Source organism: Paroedura picta, chromosome 3, assembly GCF_049243985.1.
Source record: "Paroedura picta isolate Pp20150507F chromosome 3, Ppicta_v3.0, whole genome shotgun sequence".
Lineage (NCBI taxonomy): Eukaryota > Metazoa > Chordata > Lepidosauria > Squamata > Gekkonidae > Paroedura > Paroedura picta.
The window spans coordinates 2,117,372-2,143,134 of record NC_135371.1 but is presented as its reverse complement, the minus strand read 5'-3'; the positions used below and the strand labels follow the sequence as shown (position 1 = coordinate 2,143,134).

Genomic DNA, 25,763 nt, shown 5'->3' with positions numbered 1-25,763 from the left:
GTAAGCCGCTTTGAGACTCCTTTGGGGAGAGAAAAGCAGCATAGAAGAACCAACTCTTCTTCAAAACCCAGGTGCTCTTAATACAGTGTTAATTTTTAACACTTAATTAACACTTAATACAGTGTTAATTGGGAGGGTGTGTGTGTAATATCTCACTTCTAATTATCTGAAAATATCTCCAACAATGTGGAAGAAGTCCTGCTTCATGTAAACAGAAATAACCTGCCTGTCCCATTCTCTTATTTCACTTTTAAAATCTCGCTTCACATCTTTCTGTGTGTGTGAAATTAGCCGTTTTATGACTATTGAGGGTTGTTGCTGGAATATTGAATTAACCACTGAAATATGTGACTGAGAAGCCTGTGCCTTCAAGTTTGTGTAACAACGGAAAACCTTTTTAAAAACTATGACTCGTTTATATTAAGGGAACCCAGACAAGTGCGAATTGGATCCGTGAGCTTCACGGTTGAAACACTGAATTACTAAAAAAGACTTGAGGGGAAAGTATATATTTTCAAGCCTTTTATAAGAACTGAAAACCAACTCTTTTAAAAACTATTTTGATATAATACTTTAAATACGAAAGACATCACAGCAGAATCTGGAAGAAACTGGTTAGGTGTTTTGCCTTTTTCCCGGCAAGGAATAAGACAGTTTATCTTCCACTTCCGTTCAGCGGGAAATGCAGCCTCTTTTTCTTTCTTATTCTTTTATCTTTATTCCAGATTAATATTTAAAATTAAGCCTGTGGAATTTGATTCAATTAAAATGGGGTTACCTCTTATTTAGTTATATATTTGATATAATATATGAGGAAAGTAAATCTGATTTAAGTAGGTATATATTAGAATTTGAAGAATTGCTGTCATAATAAGAATAGTTGTAGAAAAATGTAATAATAATGTAATGCAAGTTCTTATTATAATTTGTATTTTATTCACTTTATTTTTTAAAAATCCTTGAAAAAAGGAGGGTTACAGAGTGTGACACAATTTATATCTACAAGAATGGGGCATCCAGGAAACAACACAACAGAAGTTGCGATTACAAAAAATCAGAAAAGGAGCAGAAAATCGAGGAAAAAGGAACCAAAACCAAGCACAAGCTTCTATGGACACGCTCAGTGGTACAGGAGTTACACAGGAGGATTATGTTTATTGTCGTATATACAGGACACCGTACAGACTAGTTTCTGTCCCTTTATCAAAACGTATTTCTGAAAACTTCATTTTACAATTTGCAGAAAGCCAAGAGAATGGCAGCCTGCCTGCTCTCAGCCAAGCTATTCCCCTGGACTTTGGACACAACATAGAATGGACATGAATAGGCAGTTGTTGATTTTGTTGGTTGCAGGAAGCCACAGAATTATAAGAGTTGGAAGGTACCTCTGGGTCGTCTAGTCCAACCTCCTGCACTATGCAGGACACTCACCACCCTATCGCTGACACTGTAACCTGCCACTTCTTTGAACCTTCACAGAATCAGCCTGTCAGATGGCTCTCCAGCCTCTGTTTTAAAATCTCCAAAGATTGAGAACCCACCACCTCCCGAGGAAGCCTGTTCCACTGAGAAACTGCTCTGTCAGGAACTTCTTCCAGATGTTTTGATGGAATGACACCTTGAGAGGGTCCTGCATAGAGGAACCAAGCTGTCTTGGTGGAGGTGCTTCTGTAGTTGTGAGGGACCCTGGCTGTGATGGGCTTTGTCTCTGAAGGCCAATCACTTTAATTAAGCCTGATAAGAAAACCACTTCAAGCAGAATCTGCCATTAGGACTTAACCAGGCAATATAATTAAAATAATGACTATACAACATATTCTTCCATTTGTGGGAAGGTGTGCACTCTGATGGAACTTTTCCCCACACTTCAGGCATTTATATGGTTTCTATCTTGTGTGAATTCTTTGATGGTTAGTAAGTTTATCACTTCGGTGGAAGCTTTTCCCGCACTGCAGGCAATTATATGGTTTCTCCCCTGTGTGAATTCTTCGATGGGAAGTAAGATTGCTACTCTGACTAAAGCTTTTCCCACATTCCAAGCATTTATATGGTTTCTTCCCTGTGTGAATTCTTCGATGATCAGTAAGTTTATCACTTCGACGGAAGCTTTTCCCACACTCCAGGCAATTATATGGTTTCTCCCCTGTGTGAATTCTTCGATGAGAAGTAAAAGTGGAACTGTCACTGAAGTTTTTTCCACATTCTAGACAGTTATATGGTTTCCCACCATGTATTTTTTGATGGACAGTAAGTAGTCTACTATTCCTGAAGCTTTCCCCACATTTCAGACATTTATACGGCTTCTCCCCTGTGTGACATCGTCGATGGCAACTAAGGGATGCACTATTCCTGAAGCATTTTCCACATTCTAGACACTTATATGGTTTTTCCCCTGTGTGAAGTCTTCGGTGGGAAGTAAGACTGGAACGCTGACTGAAGCTTTTCCCACATTCCAGACATTTATATGGTTTCTCCCCTGTGTGTGTCCGTTTGTGACATGTAAGGTATTCACTATGTGTGAAGCTTTTTCCACACTCCAAGCATTTATATGGTTTCTCTCCTGTGTGACATCGTTGATGGTAACTAAGGTATCCACTATTCCTGAAGCATTTTCCACATTCTAGACATTTAAATGGTTTCTCCCCTGTGTGTGCCCATTTGTGGCATGTAAGGTATGCACTCTTCATGAAGCTTTTTCCACACTCCAAGCATTTATATGGTTTCTCCCCTGTGTGAATTCTTTGATGATTAGTAAGTTTATCACTTCGATGGAAGCTTTTCCCACACTCCACACATTTATATGGTTTCTCCCCTGTGTGAATTCTTTGATGGGAAGTAAGATTGGAACGCTGACTGAAGCTTTTCCCACACTCCAGACATTTGTATGGTTTTTCCCTTGTGTGTGTCCATTTGTGGCATGTAAGGTATGCACTCTTCATGAAGCTTCTTCCACACTCCAAGCATTTATATGGTTTCTCCCCTGTGTGAATTCTTCGATGGTTAGTAAGTTTATCACTTCGACGGAAGCTTTTCCCACACTCCACACATTTATATGGTTTCTCCCCTGTGTGAATTCTTTGATGGGAAGTAAGACTGGAACACTCGCTGAAGCTTTTGCCACATTCCAGGCATTTATATGGTTTTTCCCCTGAGTGAATTCTTTGATGCGAAGTAAGATTTGAATTCCAGTTGAAGCTTTTCCCACACTCCAAGCATTTATATGGTTTCTCGCCTGCGTGCGTTTTTCTATGGGAAGTAAGGGATGCACTTAGCCTGAAGCTTTTGCCACACTCCAGGCATTTATAAGGTTTCTCCCCCATGTGAATTAATTGATGGGAATTAAGTTTGAAAGATTCACTGAAGTTTTTCCCACACTCCAGGCATTTATAGATTTTCTTTCTGTTACACATTCCTTGTATATTAATAATTGGTATTTCAGTAAAATTTCCCCTGCTTGTAGTACACATGGCGCTGTTGCCTCCATGATATATCTTTTGCTGTACAGAGTTATTCCCCTGTACAAGACCAGAATTATTCCTCCGTTTAGTTGGGTGTTTTCCATTGTCCTCCTTTGGTGCATCCAAATATTCAGACTTCTCTTTCACATCTGAATATGTATCCTCTTTTTCCATCAATTGGTGGTGTCCTGCTTCACTCGCTAACTGCCACACCTCTCCTGCTGAAAGAAAGGGATACCTGATGTGATAACACTTCACTCAAACACCGAATTTTGAGTCTAGTAGCACCTAAAAACGAACGTTTTCTGGGTATCAGCTTTTGGAGTCAAGGCTACCTTCATGACATTTGGTTCAGAATGTTGATCTCTTGGTCTATCCCAGTCAGAGTGTGGGGGAGGGGTGTTGCAAAAAAGCAATTCAGGATGTAGAGGTACCATGCACATCATAATCAGGTAGATTATTTAATTTTTTAGACTTTTATGCTGCCACTTCCAGCACTGCTGGCTTGCGGTGGCCTACAAAAAAATAACAATAAGATACAAACAGTACAAAATCCATCTGAAGGCTGCATCTGAGGGTTGCCATCAGTGGGGGATGGGAGAAAGGACTGCTAGATCCTAGGCTGGGAAACGTCTGGAGATTTGAGGGTATAGCCTGGGGAGGACAGAGGGACCTCAGTGGGACCCAGCACCCAAGAACCCAGCCTCCAAACCATCCTTTTTCTCTTTGTAGCCTGGAGGTGAGCTGAAATTCCAAGGGTGGCTTCCCTAGTCTTCTTAGGGGCCTGGTAGGTCAGAAGGGAGAACCTGACCTGAAATGGATGGCTGAGTCATTGACTTCATCTCCTTTATCTCTCCACGGGGTGTGTGTGTGTGGGGGAAGGCTCTGAAACTCTCTTATTTGCTACTCCCAGGACTGAAGTAACTAATTTCCTTTGCCCACATCTGTTTGGAACAGTGCAAATGGTGAACTGAGATTCTCTCCAACACAAATATTTAGTACTTCAGTTTGTCCCTTTGTAACTAACTCAGGGAGCAGAAAAGGTTGATCCCTTGAATGTGCCAAGACATTTAGCTGAAAAGAATCCCTTGGCATCTTCAGCAATATTTATCTTTTGTTGTCAAAAAAATAAGAGTTTCTTGTTGCTGGAATCCAAACTGACCTTCGTAAGTCTGGATCATTTGCCTTTAGAAGGTGCTCTCTTGCAAGGGGTATCCAGAAAGCTCATTTTGTATTTAAAAGATTTGGGCAATTATCCTCTCCATGTCTGATCAAGGTTCTTCCTCTTGGGTTTCCGGACATCTCTTCTCTGCAGGTGAAAGCTGGGGTGGGGCTGGGGCTTTTAGAGAACTATTTCTATCCTGTGAGGGCAGAGGCCCTAGACAACTAGAGGGGTGCTGGCATAACAATGCTCCTTCTGTGCTTATTCCATGGCAAGCCAAGCTGGAAATGCCATCACACCCTTCCCACAGAGACCAGCCACTGGGAGCAGGGCAGACTGGAAAGGACGGCCTCCTTTCCCTGAAGGGCTTCCTTAGCTAGCATCATTCCTCTGAGCCAGACGAAGAGAAAGATCCTCACCCAGAGAGGCCACGATCCCAAAGTTCTCCATCATGACTTCCTTGTAGAGCGCTCTCTGGGCTGGGCGCAGCAGGGCCCACTCCCCCGGGGAGAAGTACACGGCCACCTCCTCAAAGGACACCCCGCCCTGCAAGAAGGAGGAGGAAGGGTTTCATCACAGCACTGGAAAGAGCAGCACAAAGAGGTGAAGAGAACAGCCCCACGGGCATATCTCCCCCCAGTCCTTCTTCGGAGCATCTTGGGAGCAGAGAGGCTGACCTCAGGAGTAGCAGAGTAGCGGCCTTTGGGGGAAGAGGGATGAGGTGTCCAGATGAGAAAGGACCAAATAGGTATGTGTGGGAAATTCAGGTTTGTTACGGAGAAATTTGGTGTTGGACCAAATCAAAAGGAATGTGCCAATTGCCTTGCTGCCCTAGATAAGGAGGGTGACCATGTTTCTCCCTTCCCACGAGAATTAATAGGAAGGGGCCTCTTCCTCCGAGCAGGACAACAAAGAAGCATCCCTACTATCTGCCGCACGTTCCCCCATGAGATTCCCCCCATACCTGAGCTGATGGCATGGCAGCTCTTCTCCCTTCGGCCTGCAGAGGAGATGGCTCCAGAGCTCTTTCCACTCCTGCTGGAAGAGGCAGAAAGGAAGAGGGTGGAAAACCCCTTTTGTCCCATGCACCTTTTCTAGATTCAGTGTTTACCTCGACGTTTCTCCCCTCAACGGGACATGTTATAGTGGGGGGCGGGAGATGCCTCACCTTTCTAATTCACCCATCCCCCTCCTCCCCTGGAAAAGCTTCCTCGCCACCACTGCCCACCCCTTCCTGGGAGAGGAGCCCCTTTGCCTGCTTGAAGCCACCTCCCTCCTTCCTCCCCCCCCCCCAAAGTAGCCATGCTCCTCCTGCCCCCCTTTAGGAGAATGGGCGGGGAACAAGATGGGAGAACCCTGAGGAGACGGGATAGGGTGCTTGACTAGAGGCGTTCTCCCTGCACGCAGAAAACTAGCCCTGCAGGGAAAACCCACACTCCAGACCCAGGGAAGGAAAAACAGTGCCAGTGGGGTGGAAGAGATGGAAAGAGCAACCACCCTGCCCTTCCTTCAAAAGTCAGCTCCTCCCTCCCCCCCCAAAAAAACCCCTACCTCCCTTCCACCAAGGTGCTGGATTCGGATCCTGCGCTTCAGGCCGCGCGTGGCTCCTCCAAAGGCAGGCGGGGCTCTCTTCCCAGTCCCCCCTCCGGCCTCCCTGCTCGAGGTCCGGCATTGCAGCCCCCAACCCACATTCCCCCCCCCCACGGGCCTCTCTAGGACTGCGGGCCTCTCGGTCTCGTTCCCCTTAACCCCTTCCAGACAGACGGTGCTCGTTCTGCAAAAGCATCAATGCAATCGGGTGGTGCTCCTGTAGAGTTTCCCTCCCGAAATTGGGATTGGGACACCCCCGGGAGGGGGGGGGGATAATGTCACAAGGGAGGCCCCTCTGCTTGGGGAGCCAGGGGACCAAATGCAAGCTGAGGGTCTGTGAGATAAGGGGGGATAAGTGAAAAGAGTTAGGGTATCCCTCTGCAAAGGGTCAGGCCCATTTGCAAAATATTCATGGGGAGGGATTGGCTTTCCTGCACACAGATGTTTGTTTTTAAAGAGGGGTGCCCGTGTGCAGGGGGGACCAGGGGATCCCCTGGAATGACAGTTCCTGGCCAGACTACAGAGGTCACGTCTCCTGCAGAAAATGGATGTTTTGGGGAGGGGGGGCTCCATACGCCCCAAGGAGGTCCTTGCCCTACACCAGGGGTAGTCAACCTGTGGTCCTCCAGATGTTCATGGACTACAATTCCCATGAGCCCCTGCCAGCGTTCGCTGGCAGGGGCTCATGGGAATTGTAGTCCATGAACATCTGGAGGACCACAGGTTGACTACCCCTGCCCTACACCACTTAAATCAAAAGAAATCCCGCCTAAACATCTGGAAGAAGTTAGAGCAGTCCTTCAGTGGCACAGATGCTGTGAAGGCTCAAGGGGGGCGGCAGGTTGCGAGTGTCCTGCCTAGTGCAGGGGGTCGGACTAGATGACCCCGGAGACCCCTTCCCCCTCCATGAGTTCCCTCCTGCAGGCTGAGGCCAGCGCCCCCGGGCCAAGGGTGAGCGGCGCATCTGCCCTGGAGTCGCCTCGCTTCTGAGGCTCTCCGCAGGGCCCAAACCAGAGAAGCTCCAACAAGAAGCCGCATTATTTGCAGAGGGGGGAATTGAGCACTGTGGAGAGGAGCCCGCAGCACTTCTGGGCCCCAACAGCGAACCAAGAGAGGCCCTTTTTTGTTCTTCCGCACGAGGGAGCCGATCCAAAGGCCCCCAGCCCCCCCCCAGCCCCCCCAGCCCCCCCAGCCCCCCCCCAGCCCGGGCCTCTGACTTTCCCCGGGCGGCCATTTTACTCCGGCCCCCTTCAGGGAAACTCCCGCCTTTTTCTCCCCTCCCCTCCCCCACCCCAACGGCCATTTTGTTTCCAAGGGGAACAAACACCCATTCTGACGGGGACGCTCCGTTCCATCCAATCAGCACCAAGCTCTGTTCTGATTGGCCCACGCCACCCAATAGAAAGCAAGGCTTTGCGCTCCCTGCCGCGAGGCTTTCCCTCCAAAAGCCGCCTGTGCGGAGCGCAGCCCGGCGGGGAGGCGGCCGGGACTGATCCGGTGAGCGCTTCGGGAGCCTTTTCTCGGGTGGGGCGATGGGGGGTGGCCGGAGGGCTCGGGCTGGTCGTGGGAGAGCCGCGTTCGAATCCCCGCCCGGGCTCGGCAGCTGGTGGGTGACAGGAGAGGAGGCCCAGAATGCCTCCCCCTGAGCTCCCTGGGGGGGAGATGGGATTTGGAAAGGGAGGCTGAGGTTGGCCCCCAGTTCCTTATTCTTGAGTCCAGCGGGAAACGTTGAGAGGAATTCGAAAGCTCTGAACCTCAAAATAAGGTTTCGACCACCGTAAGCCATACATGAAACTGAAGATGAAGATGAAACTCAAATCCTTTGGCCACCTCATGAGAAGGAAGGACTCCCTGGAGAAGAGCCTAATGCTGGGAGAGATCGAGGGCAAAAGAAGAACGGGACGACAGAGAATGAGGTGGCTGGATGGAGTCACTGAAGCAGTCGGTGCAAACTTAAATGGACTCCGGAGAATGGTGGAGGACAGGAAGGCCTGGAGGATCATTGTCCATGGGGTCGCGATGGGTCGGACACGACTTCGCACATAACAACAACAACAAAGTCATACACCCCCCACATTTAGGGGATTGTCCCCCTCAAGGGGACAGATGGTGTTCTCTGCTCCAAAATTCAGCTCTTGTGCCAGGTGACCCAAATTGGGGTGCCCCCAGGACAATCGGAGTAAGCTGGTACCAGGCTGCACCCCAAAACAATCTTTGGATCGCCCTCAATGCCTCATGACCACCCTCCAGAGACTGTCCCCTGCAAGGGGTATACAGTGGTGCCCAGTCCAAACGCTATTTCTGACACCACAGTCTTCTACTTGGGTTGCCCCCAAGAAGACTCCAGCACAAAGAAAATTTGAATAAGGAATGGGAATGACTGCATGCCCTTGCGCCTCAAAATAAGGTTCAGACTGCCATTCACCCCCCCCCCCTACATTCAGGGGACTTTCCCCTTCTAGGGAACAAACGGTGTTTCCTTTCCAGAGGCCAGCTCCAATGCCAGCATTCATCCTCTTCTTTTCTCATACCTTTGCGAGGAGCATGAGGGCAATGCCCTCATATCTATGAGGAAGTTCACACATTTTATTCCTTTATTTTGTTTATTTGGCTTACCTCCCTCCCCTCACGGTCTTAAAGTGGCGCACACAAAACAGGAACAAGAAAGCACATGGAACATTCATAAATTTAGAGAAAAGATGTCAAATGGGGGAGGGGAATTGAACTGTCTCACTTCACATGCCCTCCTCCAAGAAGCAAAAATTCATGATTTTAATAATGATTTCAGCTGCAAAATTTAGATGCAGGGCTTTACGATCAAGCAAGTAAGGTAGGTTATAGTTCATGGAGCAGCTTGGCTTAAGACTGTGGAGGAGCTCCTGAAATATATTTTCAGGCTTCAGGGACTCCTGGAAGTGATGTCAGCTGGCCATGACTCCCTGCCAGAAGTAACATGACCACCTGCACCCTTCACCTACCTTTCCCTCCCTCCCCCCACCTTTACTGCTACCACGCCAGCTCCGCCTCATGTAGGTCAGAAAGGGCAGGAGCTAAGAAGACAGCCTGGACCTGTCATCCCATGCCACGAAAAACTCCTTCCATTGGTTTTTTTACACCCATGGCCTACCCACCAAGCCCTCTGGGTAGAAGCAGCCAGTTCCTTAGCTTGTGGCCAAGTCTATTCAGGCAGGAGGGGAAAGGCCATGGGACCTCTCCAGAGCTTCTGCAGACCCCTAGTTGGGAATCCCTGGCGTAACATGATCAAATGGCACACAAGACAAACAATACATGCAAGCATTTTCCAAGAGGCTCTTCATCCCCCTTACGGAAATATACTTCGACATCCTTAAAAGGTAATGCTACTGTCCCCCCAAGGGCACTCCAGTGGGGAGGGGGGAAATCAGTTCCGGTTGGAATATGGGCTTGAGCTTTAATAGAGTCAAAAGCAGGGTTCATTTCTTCAGGCCTGTCCTCAGAGAGGGGCAGAGACAGCGTCACCTTTGAGACAGTGTGGCCTGGAGGATCCAGCACTTCCTCTCTCCCACTCTGCACTCCTAGGATCGGGTCCATTCCATTTCCATTCAATTTCCTTCGCAATCAGCGCTCGCAGTCTCACACGTGCTTCTCTTCTCCTGAACAGTTTCAGGCTCTCTGCTCTTCTGCTGTCACACTTGGGAAGCACCTGAGTTTGAAGCAGCACTTCTCTAGCCTAAGGAATTGCAGACGCCAGCCTGACAGCATGCAATCTGGAAGGGAGTTTCATTGCACCTCCTGTTTGGAAGACCTTTGTAAGCTCTTTCACCGATGGGGCCACTTCACTAGAGGCACTTGCCGGCACGCCAGAACCTTCAGCCTGGGAAGGGGTCTTTACAGCAGCTTAAGGGTTCAGATGAACTTATTTCCGCCTGCAAAGTCTTTTACCCCTCCGTATGGCTGCCTCAGTCTGCCGGCAAATGTTCCCTCCTCTTCTTCCTAGATGCTTTCAAATGAAGAATCTTTGTAGAAATACTCACAGGGTCAGATGGGGCTGGAAGGGAGACAGGCGCTCTCACACATGTTGCCAATGCTGTTTTCTTGCAGAGGCAGCTGAGCTGGAACATTAGGCACGGCAGCTGCTCTCACCTCCCTCTGCACAGCTGTAGCTTTTTGCACCATAGTTTCTCAGAAGAGCAAATCTCCACCAGTTAGAAATCTCAGAGCAACGGAATGCGACAGGAAGTTTCCCTCTTCAGGAACGATAGGGCACATCCGCAAGGGCCCCTGGGCTAAGGGGGACTTTGAGGGCCAGACGACCAACCTGGGCCTTTTGCACTAGGATTCCTGCTGCCGCCCGCTGCCCTCTCAAATCCACATCCCATCATCTCTGCCGTTGAGAGGTTGAAGATTACTGACCCGCATCATCCCGCCTGGGTCTGTCTTCTCCCTCCTTCTCATCGAAGTCACTGGAGACATCCCAATGCCCGGCGCTTTGGCCATAAGTGTCCACTTCCTTAGCAGTCATTTGCCACCCCAACTTCCACCATTCTGCTAGGCCTGCCTGACAGGTAATTTGATGCAAACCTGTCCATCCTGGCTCACACAACAGTAAGCACGCTGCAGGCCTGTTGTGTTAATGCGCAGTCTTTATTATTGAGACACGGGCCCTGATCTCTCTCGCTGCCAGCATGTCAAGGAACAGGCTCCTGGGGCATCAGGTTCACAGGGCAGGGCATGCAAATAATCATAAGAGTTCATTATAGGAATTTTGAAAAAAGATTAAATAGTGGGTTTAAATAATACCACAGAGTTTCATGAGACAAACAACACAAAACATGCTAACTTACAACCTGAGTCTCTTCCCTTGCTTCAGGTGGCCCTTAACTTAGTTTCCTGAAGGGAGCTAACCCCAGTGTAAAAGGCCTCCTACATAGCTGTAGCAATTTCACTTGTGTGCGGCAGACAAAATCCAAGCTTCGGGAAGCACCTGAAGACAAAATCCAAGCTGGATCCCTATGGCCAGGCCCACATTTTACTTTTCTGGTCAGCTGGTGCAGAGGAACAAATGAGATGTCAAAAATGATGCAAGATGCTAGAGCATTACATCATGCTCATTCCACCCTCTTATTGGAAACACCTGGATTTTTCCCATCAGCAATTACCCAAAACGGCACCACTAGTTCCCAAATTAAAACACCTCCACCTGAGATCATGTCACATTCCGCAGAATAACCTTGCAAAGGGGAGGGGGCAGGGATTGACCTGCCTCTCTTTACGCATGCATTTCTCCCCTTTTCTCTTCTTGCAGTTCACAATCCGCATAAGTATGAAGACCCCTTAAGGATTAATTTGTCAAAGCCTCTATCTGTATAATATTGCAGGGTCCCTGGAATCGCAAGGCCCCTAGCATTTGCTACATGTGCTACTAGGTTAAACCGCCTTCCAGGTAAGGGGTGGATAACCTTGAAAAGAAGACTGTTTCCATCTTTGGCTCTGCCAGAAGGAGGATTCACCAAGGGGCAGTTCCTTCTAGCAGACAGCCTCACTGAGGACTAGCAGCTCAGGAAATGGCAGGTTTGCTTCTAAGGACCTGGGAAAGCTACATACACCCACCTCACCCCCAAGCAGCTGCTGGCCGGCAGGGGTCTTACCAGTTGGCAGTTTTGCACAGGAAGAGACATAATCACACAAGTGACTTCTGAGCAACACTTTGGTACTTGGGCAACAAATCTATGATAGAAGCCCATTTAGCCATTGAGTTTCTGCCAAAATACCAGAGCTAGAATTTGCTAGCACGATATCACATCAACTGCAACACTCATAACATGACCTAGGCTTTCTTTCTACTGGTAGGCCCCTGCCCCCCAAGCACCAGAGTTGGCCAGGAGGGACTTGGAGACCCCCCCAATACATTTTCTGTGCCTTCCCCCCACTTCTTGCAACTTTTCCAGCCCTGTAGGGATTTCTGCACCTGCTTGGGAAGCACCTGAAAATTTTTTGGGGGGCGGTATAATGCCCTGGAGTTCACGCCCTGCAAAGTAGCTGTTTTCTCCATGGAAACTGATCTCTGTAAATCAGTTCTTATTCACAGAGATCTCTGAGTCCCTCTAGGAGACTGACAACCCTCTGTGTGCCACACCTTAAACTACCACACCACTTCCCCTCTCTCCTTCTGGGAGGGGGTCCCTTGTGCAAATCCCCCCTCCAATTACCACCCATGAAAACGCTGTTTCAGATGCACCCCCATGCAAAAAGCAGCAGATTCCCCTCACTCCAAGATGTGTGTGGGGAGGAGAGGCCAACTTTGTGTAGTGGTTAAGAGTGTCAGCCTGTAATTTGGAGACCCAGGTTTGATGCCCCACTTCTCCACATGCAGCCAGCTGGGTGACCTTGGGCCAGTCACAGTTCTCTCATAGCGCTTTCAGTCTCATCTACTCCTTTTGTGAGGAGAGGAAGGGAAGGCGATTGGAAGCCGCTTTGAGACTCCTTTGGGTAGTAAAAAGCAGGGTATAAAAACCAATTCAGCTTCTTCGTCTTTCCTGGTTTTCCTACCAACAGCATTTCTCCTCCTGTGGCAGCTACTTTACTGCTTTCAGGGGTTCTTAACCTTTTTTATCCCATGTACTCCTTTGGCATTCTGGTGTAGACTATGAAACCCATAACTTAATATTTTTTAAATGTGTAAAATACAACAAAATTAAGGAAAACAATTATATTTAAATACAGTTATCACAATTAAAAAAACATATGATAAAGTAATATGCAATAGTCACACTGATGCACTTGAGGAATGACACTGTGACTGAATCTCTTCCATATTCTGAGGTCTCAAAAGGTTTCTACCCTGTGTGGGTTCTTTGGTGACGTTGAAGACTGCCAGCCCCACAGAATCTCTTCCCACATTCAGAGCACTCAAATGGTTTTTCCCCTGTGTGAATTCTTTGATGAACTAGGAGATCACCTCTCTGACTGAATCTCTTCCCACAGTCTGAGCACTCAAATGGTTTTTCTCCTGTGTGGGTTCTTTGATGAACTAGGAGATCACCACTCTGACTGAACCTTTTTCCACACTCTGAGCACTCAAAAGGTTTCTCTCCTGTGTGGGATCTTTGATGTACTAGGAGATCACCACTCTGACTGAATCTTTTTCCACACTCTGAGCATTCAAAAGGTTTCTCCCCTGTGTGGGTTCTTTGATGACGTTGAAGACTGCCAACACCACTAAATCTCTTCCTACACTCAGAGCACTCAAAAGGTTTCTCCCCTGTGTGAGTTCTTAAATGCTCATGAAGATGGCTGCTCTGACGGAACCTCTTTCCACACTCTGAGCACGCAAAAGGTTTCTCCCCTGTGTGGATTGTTTGATGTTGTTGGAGATTACCAAGTTGACTGAATTTTTTCCCACACTCTGAGCATTCAAAAGGCTTTTCTCCTGTGTGGGTTCTTTGATGACGCTGAAGATACCCAGCCTCACAGAATCCTTTTCCACACTCTGAGCACTTAAAAGGTTTCTCCCCTGTGTGGATTGTTTGATGTTGTTGAAGAGTACCAAGCTGACTGAATTTCTTTCCACATACTGAGCATTCAAAAGGTTTCTCCCCTGTGTGGGTTCTTTGGTGACGTTGAAGACTCCCAGCTGTACTGAATCTCTTCCCACACTCTGAGCACTCAAAAGGTTTCTCCCCTGTGTGTATTGTTTGATGCCGTTGAAGAGTAAAAAGCTGACTGAATTTCTTCCCACATTCTGAGCATTCGAATGGTTTCTCCCCTGTGTGGGTTCTTTGGTGACGTTGAAGACTGCCAGCGCCACTGAATCTCCTCCCACATGCTGAGCATTCAAAAGGTTTCTCCCCTGTGTGGATTCTTTGATGTTGTTGAAGAGTACCAAGCTGACTGAATTTCTTTTCACATAATGAACATTCAAAAGGTTTCTCCCCTGTGTGGGTTCTCTGATGCTGTTGCAGATGGCCACTCTGACTGAATCTCTTCCCACACTCTGAGCATTCAAAAGGCTTCTCCCCTGTGTGAGTTCTTCGATGCTCTGGAAGACTGCCAGCTCCAATGAATTTCTTTCCACACTCTGAGCATTCAAAAGGTTTCTCCCCTGTGTGGATTCTTTGGTGCACAAGGAGCTGTGATCCATATTTAAAGTACCTTCCACATTGGAAGCATTGACATGCCATTGTTGTAAGGTTCTTTGGGATATGAAGGTTTCCCTGTCTTCCATCAGAGGATGTCATTCCACTCTCTGGACAGATAAATGGCTTCTCTCCCGAGGGAATACTTTGGTGTTTATTAAGGTCTGAAATTTGCGACAAATTGTCACCATGGTTTGTGCAGCTATGATGTTCAAGGAGCTCTGCTCTGCAAAGAAAGCTCTTTCCATACTCCAGGCATTGATGGGTCTCCCTTCCACTGTGCATTCGCAAATGGACGTTATATTGGGTTTGATCTGCAAAGTTCATCCCACACTCCAAGCATGTACATGTTTCCTCCACCATGTGAACTACTTCACAGAAATCCTCCCCTTGGCAAGGAATGGGTTCATCCCTGTTCTCGAGTAAATGGCTTCCTTTCTGCATGCTTTGACTCCTCATCTTCTTATCTTCACCTGGCGACAGACAATGCAGTTTGTCCTCATTCCCCCGAGCACTGTCTTCTGTAGAAATAAAGAGAGATCCTGTTAACACCTGCACAAGGAGGTCTGATTTGCGTTTAAAATTCCATTTCAGCATTGCAGGGGCTGATTTCTGAAGTACACTAAAACGTCCATCTCTTCAGCCTTTTCATACTTGGCTTTTCCCCATGAGAACCTCTGGAATTCCCCAAGAGTCTCCTCTACATCTACTGCTGGAATCAAGAAAGAGGCCCCATCTCCACCCAGGCAAGAGGCCAGACCACCAATCAGGCAGTCCTCATCCAGGACCCTCCAGACATGTTTGCTGCCGCGAGTCAGAAGCCAGGATCTCACCAACTAAATCTCACAATGTAAAGGGTATCCCCAAGGTCTGTGGAAATGATCCCAGATGTTGGGGGAAGTTTAAGGAATCTAGGTGACAGCTGAAGATAACTGTTGACCCTCTTCCCTTTTTTAGCCTGCCTTTTCTTAAGTATCCCTCCTCATTAATCACGTAACTCATTAATCATATAAAAGCTGTACGTGGTGGGAGACAACCAAAGGGCCTTCTCCCCCAGGACCTACAGGGTTCCCTCCTTGTTTATCTCACTTGAAGAAGGATTTCTTCTCCATCTCCGTCATGTAAAGCAGGGCCTTGAGTTCTAGTATCACGGAAGAAGGAGGAAAAGTTCTCTTTGTTCGCTCCGTGCACCTTTAAAATACATTGAACACGCTCCACGTGTTTTCACCTTGCTAGCAGAAGGATGCTTTTGCTTCCTATGGGGTGGACATGCAGGGATAATCTGGGTCACAGACCCCTTTGGAGATGGCCTCTCAGCCCCTCCTCAATTTCAGGTGAGGAAATCTCTGGCTCAGGTAATGGACACGACACAGGCCTCAGTTGCCCCTGAGCCAGGAAGGTGGGTTGGGTCCCTCTCCCAGACCATGTGGAATGTCGCTTCCACTGTCCTCCCAAATCCTTGAGACCCCCCAAGGGACAAGGAGTGGGACAGGCCCGAAAACGATGTATTTGTGTACAATATTGATTTGAGTGGCATACCAACGGCAGCAGTTTGCACATTTGGCACCCATGGAGGATCCTTACCCAGGAAGGCTACCCTTCCATAGTTCTCCAGCATGACTTCTGTGGCCTTCAGAGTCCCTCCCTCAGACGTCTTAGAGCAGGGGTAGTCAAACTGCGGCCCTCCAGATGTCCATGGACTACAATTCCCAGGAGCCCCTGCCATGGACTACCATTCCCATGAGCCCCTGCCAGCAAATGCTGGCAGGGGCTCTTGGGAATGGTAGTCCATGGACATCTGGAGGGCCGCAGTTTGACTACCGCTGTCTTAGAGGCAACTGGAGGAGCAAACGCCTCTCTGGGAAAGGCCGGAGGGAGGAAGGGCAAGGCGGGCGGGCCGCGCAGGCACTTACGGGCACACGGACGGCCTCGCTCCGGCGACGGAACCGAAGAGCCCCCTCCGCCTACTACGCTTGGGGACTCCTGGGGACTTACTCGCGAGGAAGCTCCCCGGGATCCCCCGCCCGCCTCTTGCAGGGAACCCCTGTGGCCCTCCAATGGCAAAGCCCCCGCCCGCCTTGCTCGGCCGCTCTAGGAAGCCGCTCGCTGGCCTCAACCCTTTCGCGGCCGCAGACCTCAGGGCGGCTCCTCGTGCGGAGGGACTCGCGGGCAGCCCGGCCCCAGCAGGGCTTCCCCTCGCGGTTGTCGCCTCCCCCAGGCAGCCCCTCCGCCCTGACCTGGAGAAGCTTGGCCCCCCCCTCCCCCTGCACTCTGCTGGCTGCTTGGGCAGAGCTGTCGCCTGAGGCTCTTGAGGAGACCCCCCCCCCCGCAAGGGTTAAGAGGAGCCCTGAGGACAATGGCATCCGAGGGGGCCAAGATCTTACTGTTCCCAAAACATTTGGAAAGGGGCAACTAGAGACGGGGTACTCTCCTGAGTTCAATCCCAGCAGCCGGCTCAAGGTTGACTCAGCCTTCCATCCTTCCGAGGTCGGTAAAATGACTCCCTAGCTTGCTTGCTGGGGGGTAAAATGGTAATGACTGGGGAAGGCACTGGCAAACCACCCTGTACTGAGTCTGCCAAGAAAACGCTGGAGGGCGTCACCCCAAGGGTCAGACAGGACTCGGTGCTTGCACAGGGGATACCTTTACCTTTTACTTTTCTGAAGGACCAAATGATGATGATGTCATCCGTTCACTCATGTCCAACCGTCAGGGTTGGGCATCCCTGTAGGACCAAATAGGCATACATTAAAAAGCATGAGAAAAATAAAACCTGATACACAAACTTCAACAAGGGTGCTGCCTTATTATTATTATTATTATTATTATTATTATTATTATTATTATTAGATTTATTTCCCGCCACTCCCTACATAGGCTCGTGGTGGGTAACAGCAGTCTTAAAATCCCACATTAAAACTCCCATTAAAAATCCAAACATGGCAAAAAAATACCACTCTCCCCTGCCCAACCAAGGTGCTGGAGAATGGAGAGTCGTGATGTACACTTCGAATCCCGGGGGGGGGGGGGTCTACTAGGTCAACCCTTAAGTGTCCCTTGACCAGGGCTGGGGATGCCCCTCTGCTATCTTCGGGCTTCTTGCTGTCATGTTGCTATGTATTCCTCTTTTGTCTTCATAGTTACACGATTAAGGATATTATCCAAAGTTAGAGGCAACCCAAGGAAAGGAGAAGGAGATGGAAGAGCAGGACGACCCAGAAGGACCTGGAACAGACAAGAGATCAAGGAAAGGTCCCCGTTCCATCCAAGCAGGGAGTGGTGTTGAATTCTGGGAAGGAGCCATGCTAGAGATCCCATCTCAGGACACCAGGACTGCAGAAGTACACAGCCAATTTTCCGGCAATTCCGCTACCAGGAGGCCGCTGGGCCCTAAGAGGTTTGCAGCCGGCTCCACGGACTTTGCAGCCGCTGGCTGGAGCCGGAGAGGAGCACCAAGAGGCAGATGCTGGACCGGGTGATCCTGGAGCAGTTCCTGGCCCTCCTGCCCCGGGAGATGCAGGGCTGGGTGAGAGGATGCGGGCCGGAGAGCAGCTCCCAGGCGGTGGCCCTGGCCGAAGGCTTCCTCCTGAGCCAGGCCCAGGAGGAGGGGCAGGCCGAGCAGGTGAGGGGGGTCTCCTTCACTCACTTCCTGGCCAGACATTTTTGCCTCTTAAGGAATTCACTAGGCTGGAAAGATAAACCATGTAACTCCTTAGCTTCTGAAAAGAGCTTCTGCATCTGTCCAGAATCCTTAAACCCTGGAACAAACGACGGGCACGTTCAGACTTAGGACCAAGTTCAACTAGACCTCACAGGTTAGAAAGAGAGGGTGTGTTTTGAGGGTGGATTGAGATTCAAGACCAGCCCATGTCTCCTCCACCACACAGGGGAGGAACCTCAGAAATACTGTGTAGTGAGTGCTCAAGACAGAGATTCAGCCTTCCTGTTTCTCAGATAATCCACCAGGCCAAACCTTTCCTGTAGCACTTTCTGGTGAGGTTTTTCTAGGAATGTCCAGGTGTTGGAGGCTCCGAAATGCTCAAAGTGTAGTTACATGAAGAGGGGCCCTTTTACCTTCATTTCCTGTGTTCCCTATCTTAAATTGTTTGTTGATCAATATATGAAAGTGAGATTTTTCCCCCCAATCTTTGTTAAAGTTCTGCAAAACTGGATAATCCAGATAAGGACGAACCGTTTCTGCAGTTGGTTCTGAGAAGGCTCTTCCTTGGATGCCTGATAGTTTGGAGACTTGGTAACCTCAAAGTAGAGAGCCATCTACTTACACAAAGAGGGGCTTTTTTAAGCAGTTGCCCTCCTTATTCATGATGTCTGCCAAGATAACTCTGACATCTGCAAAACTTGCTAAAACGTTTCTCCTTTCCAGATAGTGAGAAGAGCTTTTCTCCTGGCACGAATGAATGCTTTCCCATCAAAGGTCTTAAGAGGGAAGATTCCACCGTATCCCATACCATGCGAGACTCTGTCCGTGTGGTTCTGGCTGCCCTGACTCTGTCTCACACATTTTGTCAGACTGCCCCTTATATGAGCAGTGTCCAGATGACAGCTTTGTTGCTTTGCTGGGAAACAAGCCTTCTGTAAGTAAATCTATGACCTTAACCACTTACAACTTAACCACTTGGAACTCCCCGGCCCCAGGGAAGCAGGACTGCTAGTTTGTGGAACTGGGCCGCTGGAGAGGTGAATAACAATGCTCTGTTAAGTGGTGGCCCCCTCTTCCCCTCCACACACTTGGCAACCCTTAAGTGTTTTTTGTGGGGGGGGGGAGGGTTGTCAAAGGAAAGAAAGCTCAGCTAAGGATGGTTCACAGCTCATTAAAGATTTTGTTTTTTTAATTTGTATATTTGTGTTTTTTCCTGTGTTTCGGAGGGGGGCGTTTAGTGGGTGAGGGGACATTTAATGTTTAAGGCTATTGCAGGAGGTCTTTCTTAAACTGTGTATGAAGCTGTAAGACAGGCCTTCTCCAACCAGGAGTTGGTAACCCCGAGAGCTGCGAGCAGGAGGCCGGGCGGGCGGCCAGTTAAAGGCCATGCAGGTGGAGGGGATGAGCTGCCTGCAATCAAACATGTGTCTCCTCGGGAGTCAGTCCCAAGCACAGGCAGCTTTTAAAGCGCCCCTCCGTGCTGTGGCCAAAACACTTGCTGGGAAAAGACCCCCGCCTCACCCCTCCCTGCCGCGAGATTGCCCCCCTTGCAGTAAGAATTGTGGTCCTGTGCAGAGTCGTGCCAAGTACGGTCAGCTGCAACCAAGCCGAAAGAGCTGGCCACGAGAGAAGCAAACCGAGGTGAGAGGGAACAGGCTGCCTCTGCTGGAAGACTCGTTCGTCTTCCACGCCTGGCCTAACCGGGGCTGGCCCGACTTCACTTCCGAGACGGGGTCTGCTTGGGAGAGCCAGAGTCACTCCCGTCTAAACTGGGGGCACCCCTCTCATTTGAAACTTTCCCTGTTCATAGAAATGACGGTTCAGTTCTATCTTCACTTTGTAAAGTTGCTAACGTCTGTTAGATCGAAAAGCATTCAACCCCTTGAGTGTTTCTTCTATACTTTGGAAGCCATTTCATGTTTGTCAAGCCAAAAGTGTGCTGTCGTTTATTGATCTGACCCCCTCCCCCCACCCCCCATGAACACGAGATTGAAAAGCCACCCCCCATCCCCCAATCTATAGTCAGGGACAGGCCTTTTATCGTATCATATTGTATTTTGATTTTTAAAAAATCATTTATGGTCTGCCTTTCGTGTGGCTGTCAGATCCTCCTGGGTAATTTTTTAGTGTTGTTTAACACATCCTGTTAGGGCAGGGGTAGTCAAACTGCGGGCCTCCAGATGTGTGTGGACTACAATTCCCATGAGCCCCTGCCAGCTGGCAGGGGCTCATGGGAATTGTAGTCCACACACATCTGGAGGCCCGCAGTTTGACTACCCCTGTGTTAGGGCTTAGACAGTTTTCCAGCTTTGTCCCAGGCTCCTGCAAACATTTCAGAACCGGTGTGTTATCGTAAATCCCCCCTTTAAAAAAACACAACCACAAGCCGCTCTGGAATAATTCCATTTTGCATAGTTTGCGGAAAGTGGAAAGCCAGGCGGGTGGGAGCTCATCCTGACCTCACAGGGCAGGCCAATTTGCCCCTACAGGCCAGTTCTGAGCTCTTTGTGAAGTGAACACCCCTTGGCCCGTTCTGGCAAACAGGTGTCTGTGACATGAAGAACAGGTTCTTTCATACGAATTTAGATGCCAATTTAGACGTGTGCTCCTGACCCAGAGAGTTTCTACGCTCCCAAGAATCCAAACAATAACCTTCTGTCATACCCCCAGATGTGGAAGGTATGGGCCCCACACACATAAAAACAAATAATCTGAAACCATTCTAATAAAACAGGGGTCCCCCAACCTTTTGAGCCTGGGGGCTCCTTTGGAATCCTGATGCACAAAATGGCTGCCACAGAAGGCAAAGCTGGCTACAAAATGGTGGTCATAAGTTTCCCCTCTCATACAGTGAAGATCCTTGTGCTGTCGGGACAGCCAAAGTGACTATTTTACAGTGTGCAGAACCTCCTGATGGTATCTTGGTTTTGGCCCCCTGCGTGTAACAGAGTGTTGGACCGGATGGGCCACTGGCCTGATCCAGCCCGATCCAACATGGATCTGCTTACGTTCCTAACCAGTCAAATCTCCAACAGTCAATCAGAAGCCCACCTGGCCCCACCCACTTTCTAAAAGCACTTGGTGGGTGCTGGGAAAGGCACCCTCGAGGGCCATTGAGCCCACGGGCACCATGCTGGGGATCCCCATATTAAAAAATGCACAAAAGTCACAAATGCACTTGGAAGTCCTTCAGGGAGGGGACGTCAGGCAGGGAGGGGCTAGTACGGGCCCTTCTCCCCCCGTGTGAATTCTCCGGTGTCGAATAAGGTTTGTGCTCTGGCTGAAGCTCCTCCCGCAGGACATGCATTTGTACGGCTTCTGCCCGGTGTGAATCCGCTGGTGCTTCACCAGCCCCGACTGGTCGCAGAAGGTCTTGCTGCAGTCCGAGCACCTGTACGGCTTCTCCCCCGTGTGGATGCGCTGGTGGGACGTCAGGTGCGTGCTCTGGCTGAAGCTCTTCCCGCACTCCAGGCACTTGTACGGGCGCTCCCCCGTGTGGATCGTCTTGTGGTTGATCAGCCCCGACTGGTTGCAGAAGCCTTTTCCGCACTCGGAGCATTTGTAGGGCTTCTCCCCCGTGTGGATGCGCTGGTGGGACGTCAGGCTGGTGCTGTGGCGGAAGCTCTTCCCGCACTCAGGGCACCAGTAGGGCTTCTCCCCCGTGTGGATCCGCTGGTGCTGGATCAGGCTCGTGCTCTGGTTGAAGCTCTTGCTGCACTCCGGGCAGCTGTACGGCCTCTCCCCGGTGTGGATGCGCTGGTGCGAAGTCAGGTGTGTGCTCTGGCTGAAGCCCTTTCCGCACACGGAGCATTTGTAAGGCTTCGGCCCAGAGGGGAGCGACCCACACTCAGGGAGGTTCCCATCCCAGCCAAAACCCTCGCCGAATTTTAAGCGTTTGTTCAGTTTCTCTCCCGGGTGGATTCTCCAGGGAGCACCGAGATGCTTGCTGCTTCTCTTTTCGGTTTGCGCGGGTTCAGCTGGGCTTCCCTGGAAGTCCACCTCCTGACCAAGGACAGGTTTCTCCTTCCTTTTCTCTGCGTGGTTCCCCTCCTGCAGCTCCTCTCTGTCTCGATCCCAAAAGTTCTCTTTCAGCCTCTCGTCCCTAATTCTCGCTGGGGACATGCCAGGGAATTCACCTCCGACCTTCTCGGTCTCCCAGCCGTTACCTGCTGGAGTAAAGAAAGATGGAGTGAGCCTACCACGTGGGATAGTGGTCAGAGCACTCGGCACGGACTGGAGAGACCCGAGTTCAAATCCCCACCTACAAAGCTCTCTCGGTAACCATATGCCGAGCCCTCTGTCAGCCAGACCTACAGTGCTGGGTTGTTGTGAGTGGAGGAAATGGGATTATTCCTTAAAAAATGTTTTTAAAACAAAACAAGTTCAGAAAAAGAAAAAAAACAAGATATTAGGAACATTTCTGAGTTTTTCAGCAACAAAAACATATACGGTTACCAGTTTATCCAAGATTATAACAATTGTATATTATAATTGACAAATTACAAAATTATAACAATTTACAACACTATAACAAGAAACCCACTTTTTCTTGAGGTAAACAATTGGTCTAATTCACCTTTTCAAGGGGAGACCCTGGGGATCAAACCTGGAACCGTCGAAGCACCAAACAGACGTTCCCGACTCATCCCCTCCCTAACTTGCCTGTTTTCTGCCCCTGCTTGGCCATTCCATCTCAGCCAAAAAGAGAAGAAGAATCCTTCCTCTTGTATCTTAGCTTTCCATGGCCTACACGTCAGCCATTTTAAACCCCCTTCTGAAACAGGTGTTGTTCTCAGGCCAGGGGGATGACCCAGTGCTTTGTGAGAGAGAATGCCTCGTTAATTCTTCCCTCCTTACCCCGCATGCCAGAGACCCCAGGATCTTCCTGCTTGGTTTCTGAGTAGAGTTGCTTCTCTTCCATCTCCGACGGGACCTGGCTTGCCTTAGGAAAACACAGACCCCTTTCTTCAAATGCCACCTGCAACGGCAGAGAGGGACCGTTTCAGGACAAAATATCAGGGGAGGGGAGGGGAGGAGGAGAAACAAGGGACTGATTCCTGCCCCTGGCACATGGTTCTCCTTGTTAGAGTGTCAGATTAGGACCTGGGCTCAAATCTCCTCTCACTTCTGAAACTCGCAGGGGATGATCCTTGGGCCAGAAACTTACTCAGCTTAAGATTTCACAGGCTTAGTCTGAAACATGGAGAGGAAGAGAACAAGAGCCCTGTTGGACAGGACCAATGGTCCATCTAGTCCAACTTCCCGTCTCTCACAGGGGCCAAGCAGTACTGGGACTGCTTTGTTTGGGATGGTATGACCTGGTGGGCACAAAAGAGTTGGCCTCTTTTTAGTGGCAGCCCCACAATTATGCAACCACCTCTCCGGGGATGGGAGAAGGCAGCTGAAGACCATTTTTATTTATGACTGCATTTGATTAAATGAGTCTTAAACTATGATTTTATAGTGTCGGCTTTATCCCTCTTGAGTTCCGTAAAGGAGACAGGAACAGCTTCAGCTAAGAGCATTACAGGGAAAAAACATTTAATTAAAAAAATTCACAATCTTCTTGAGCACTGTAGGCCTGGAACAAACTTTTGCAGCCCTAGGGTGGTCCTGACCCCCATGCCCCAAAGGAAGAAGAGAATGAGGGGGTCTCACCTGGTCTTCCTGCTCCAGGGCCTCCTGCTGCCTCTGGAGGAAGTCCTCAGCCAGGGCCACCGCCTGGGAGCAGGTCTCCGGGCCACAGTCCCTCACCCAGGCCTGGATTTCCGGAGGCAGGACGGTCAGGAACTGTTCCAGGATCAACAGCTCCAGGATCTGCTCCTTGGAGTGCCTCTCCACCTTCAGCCACCGAAAGCAGAGCTCCCGGAGCCGGCTGTGAGCCCCCCGCGGGCCCTCGGCCTCCTGGTAGCAGAACTGCCGGAAGTGCTGGCGAACCTTCTCCCTGCTCATGGTGTCCCCTTGCAAGATGGCTGCCTTCACCTTCCCATAATCCTCTCTGTCTCTGGCCTCCAGCCTAACATAAGCCTGCTTGGCTTCCCCGCTGAGGGCTGGCAGGAGACGAGAGACCCACTGATCGTGGGGCCAGCGACAGGCTGCAGCCACTTGCTCGAAGGAGGCCAGAAAGGGCCTTGCATCGTCCCAGGGGGCAGGTTCTGGCGGGAGCTCTGGGATTTCCCGCCCTGACGGAGGTGACTCTACGGTTCTCAGGAACTCTTGCCACTGGTCTTCCCAGCGCAAGGCGAGACCTTCCCTGTCAGCTTCCTCCTTCACCTGATACAGATTCACTGACGCCAGATACCCGTCATTGCTCCCTAATGGCGCTGCTCCAGAGACATGACTTCTCCCCTTCAAGTCCATCCTAGGATTGTGACCCACACGAGCTGGGAGGGCCCGACAGGCGATCCCCCCTGATGCCTCCTCTCTTGCGCAGCCTGTGGGGCCCTGCTCCTCCATTTTCATTCTTGGAGGCAATCACAAAGGCCAACTCACACGATGGAAAACTCTAGGAAGAATTCACCACAATTCAGACTTGATCTTTTCCACCTGGAGAAAAGGAGACAGAAACTTAGTTTTATTACGAGCATAAGAACACAACAGAGAACCATGCTGGATCAGACCGAGGGTTCATCCTGTCTCACCCAGGGGCCAGCCAGGTCCTCTGCAGGGCCAGCAACATGGTATAGAGGCCGAGGCCTTCCTCTGATGCCTCTGAATGTGGAGGGTCCCCTTGGCCACCATGGCTAGTAGCCATTGGTAGACTTGGCATCACTCCCTCCACCCTCCCAAGCAGCCCTTTCCTCCAGGGGAGCTGATCTCCTTAGTCTGGAGAGGAGCTGTAATTCCGGGAGATCTCCAGGGCTCACCTGGAGGCTGGCATCCCTCAGTCCATCCTCCCCACCAGCCCTTTTCTCCAGGGGAACTGACCTCTGTCACCTGGAGATCTCCAGGTCCCACCTGGAGGCTGGCATCCCTATCCCCCCAGTGACAAAGTCTCCCCACTCACCGCAAAGGGAACTGCACCCTTCATCTCCTGGAACAAAGACAAAAGAGGGGGTGGGGGTGGGGGGGTCTTGCAAATCCCTTTCCCTCTCCCTTGGCTTGAGCTGGAAGGCGGCCCCAAAGCCTGGCCCACAGCAGAGGCTTGGGGGGAGGGGGGAGAAGAGAGAGCCCCTTACCCAAATTTCCTGCTCCTCCGGGCCTGCCCCCTCCCCTTCCTGGAGGATGCACCCCCTCCCTGCGGGAGCGCCTCTTCTCCCAAGGCAAAGACCGTCCTCTCTAGGAAGCGGCGCTCGGTCGACTTAACTCTTTCCAAACCGCTGCTGCATGTTCAGGTGTTATTCCGGACGGTGTCTGATTAGTTCAGGGTTTTCTACCTGTTGGCAGTCTTAAGTTATTATCCGGATTCATGGCTTTTAAATTGATTTCTGGAGTGCTAATAAATGTTTTTAATCAGTAGAATAAAATATGCCAATATGTTCGTGTTTCTCGAGTCCTCCCCTGCCTTCACTAATATGGTTAATCACGCTTCTGGACCCTTCAGCCAGGAGCGATGGTTGCATTTGGAAAGGGGAAGTTCTTCTGCCGTGGAAATAGGGATGCCAGATGCCAGATGGGACCTGGAGATCCCCTTGGTTATAAGCAAGAATTGAGCATGTGTAGTGAGATGAGAACCCAGTATCTGTGTTAAGCCCTGGGGGTATGCATGTGTTGGTTTAGTCTCACTGGGTGGTGCCTCTACTCCACTACTTCTTTTTGGTAGTTAGAGCCGTGGACCA

General features: G+C 49.9%; 2 protein-coding genes across 2 annotated transcripts; both read right to left on the bottom strand.

Moving 5' to 3' along the window:
* Positions 1 to 919: 919 nt before the first annotated feature.
* LOC143833983 (uncharacterized) lies at positions 920 to 6,307 on the bottom strand. Its single transcript, XM_077330411.1, has 4 exons — positions 6,172 to 6,307; positions 5,585 to 5,658; positions 5,040 to 5,166; positions 920 to 3,679 (listed from the first exon to the last, which is right to left on the bottom strand). Exons 1-4 carry the CDS (start codon positions 6,290 to 6,292, stop codon positions 1,887 to 1,889), a joined length of 2,115 nt encoding a protein of 704 aa, XP_077186526.1. The 5' UTR covers positions 6,293 to 6,307; the 3' UTR covers positions 920 to 1,886.
* A 2,479-nt stretch (positions 6,308 to 8,786) lies between these two features.
* On the bottom strand, positions 8,787 to 25,217 carry LOC143834157 (uncharacterized). Its single transcript, XM_077330762.1, is given in 7 exon segments — positions 8,787 to 14,361; positions 14,446 to 14,455; positions 14,513 to 14,762; positions 21,211 to 22,154; positions 22,843 to 22,963; positions 23,644 to 24,531; positions 24,992 to 25,217. Coding segments are annotated over 6 exon segments (3,588 nt in total). The 5' UTR covers positions 24,448 to 24,531; positions 24,992 to 25,217; the 3' UTR covers positions 8,787 to 12,902.
* Between the last annotated feature and the right edge of the window lie 546 nt (positions 25,218 to 25,763).

What these genes read in the sequence shown, in the direction of transcription:
- LOC143833983 (XM_077330411.1), bottom strand. Translation starts at nt 6,292, where the DNA reads ATGCCGGACCTCGAGCAGGGAGGCCGGAGGGGGGACTGGGAAGAGAGC. An exon ending in AGCACCTTGGTGGAAGGGAG is followed by an intron (nt 5,659 to 6,171) that starts GTAGGGGTTTTT and finishes TGCCTCTTCCAG; the next exon opens with CAGGAGTGGAAAGAGCTCTG. An exon ending in CTGCCATGCCATCAGCTCAG is followed by an intron (nt 5,167 to 5,584) that starts GTATGGGGGGAA and finishes TCCTTCTTGCAG; the next exon opens with GGCGGGGTGTCCTTTGAGGA.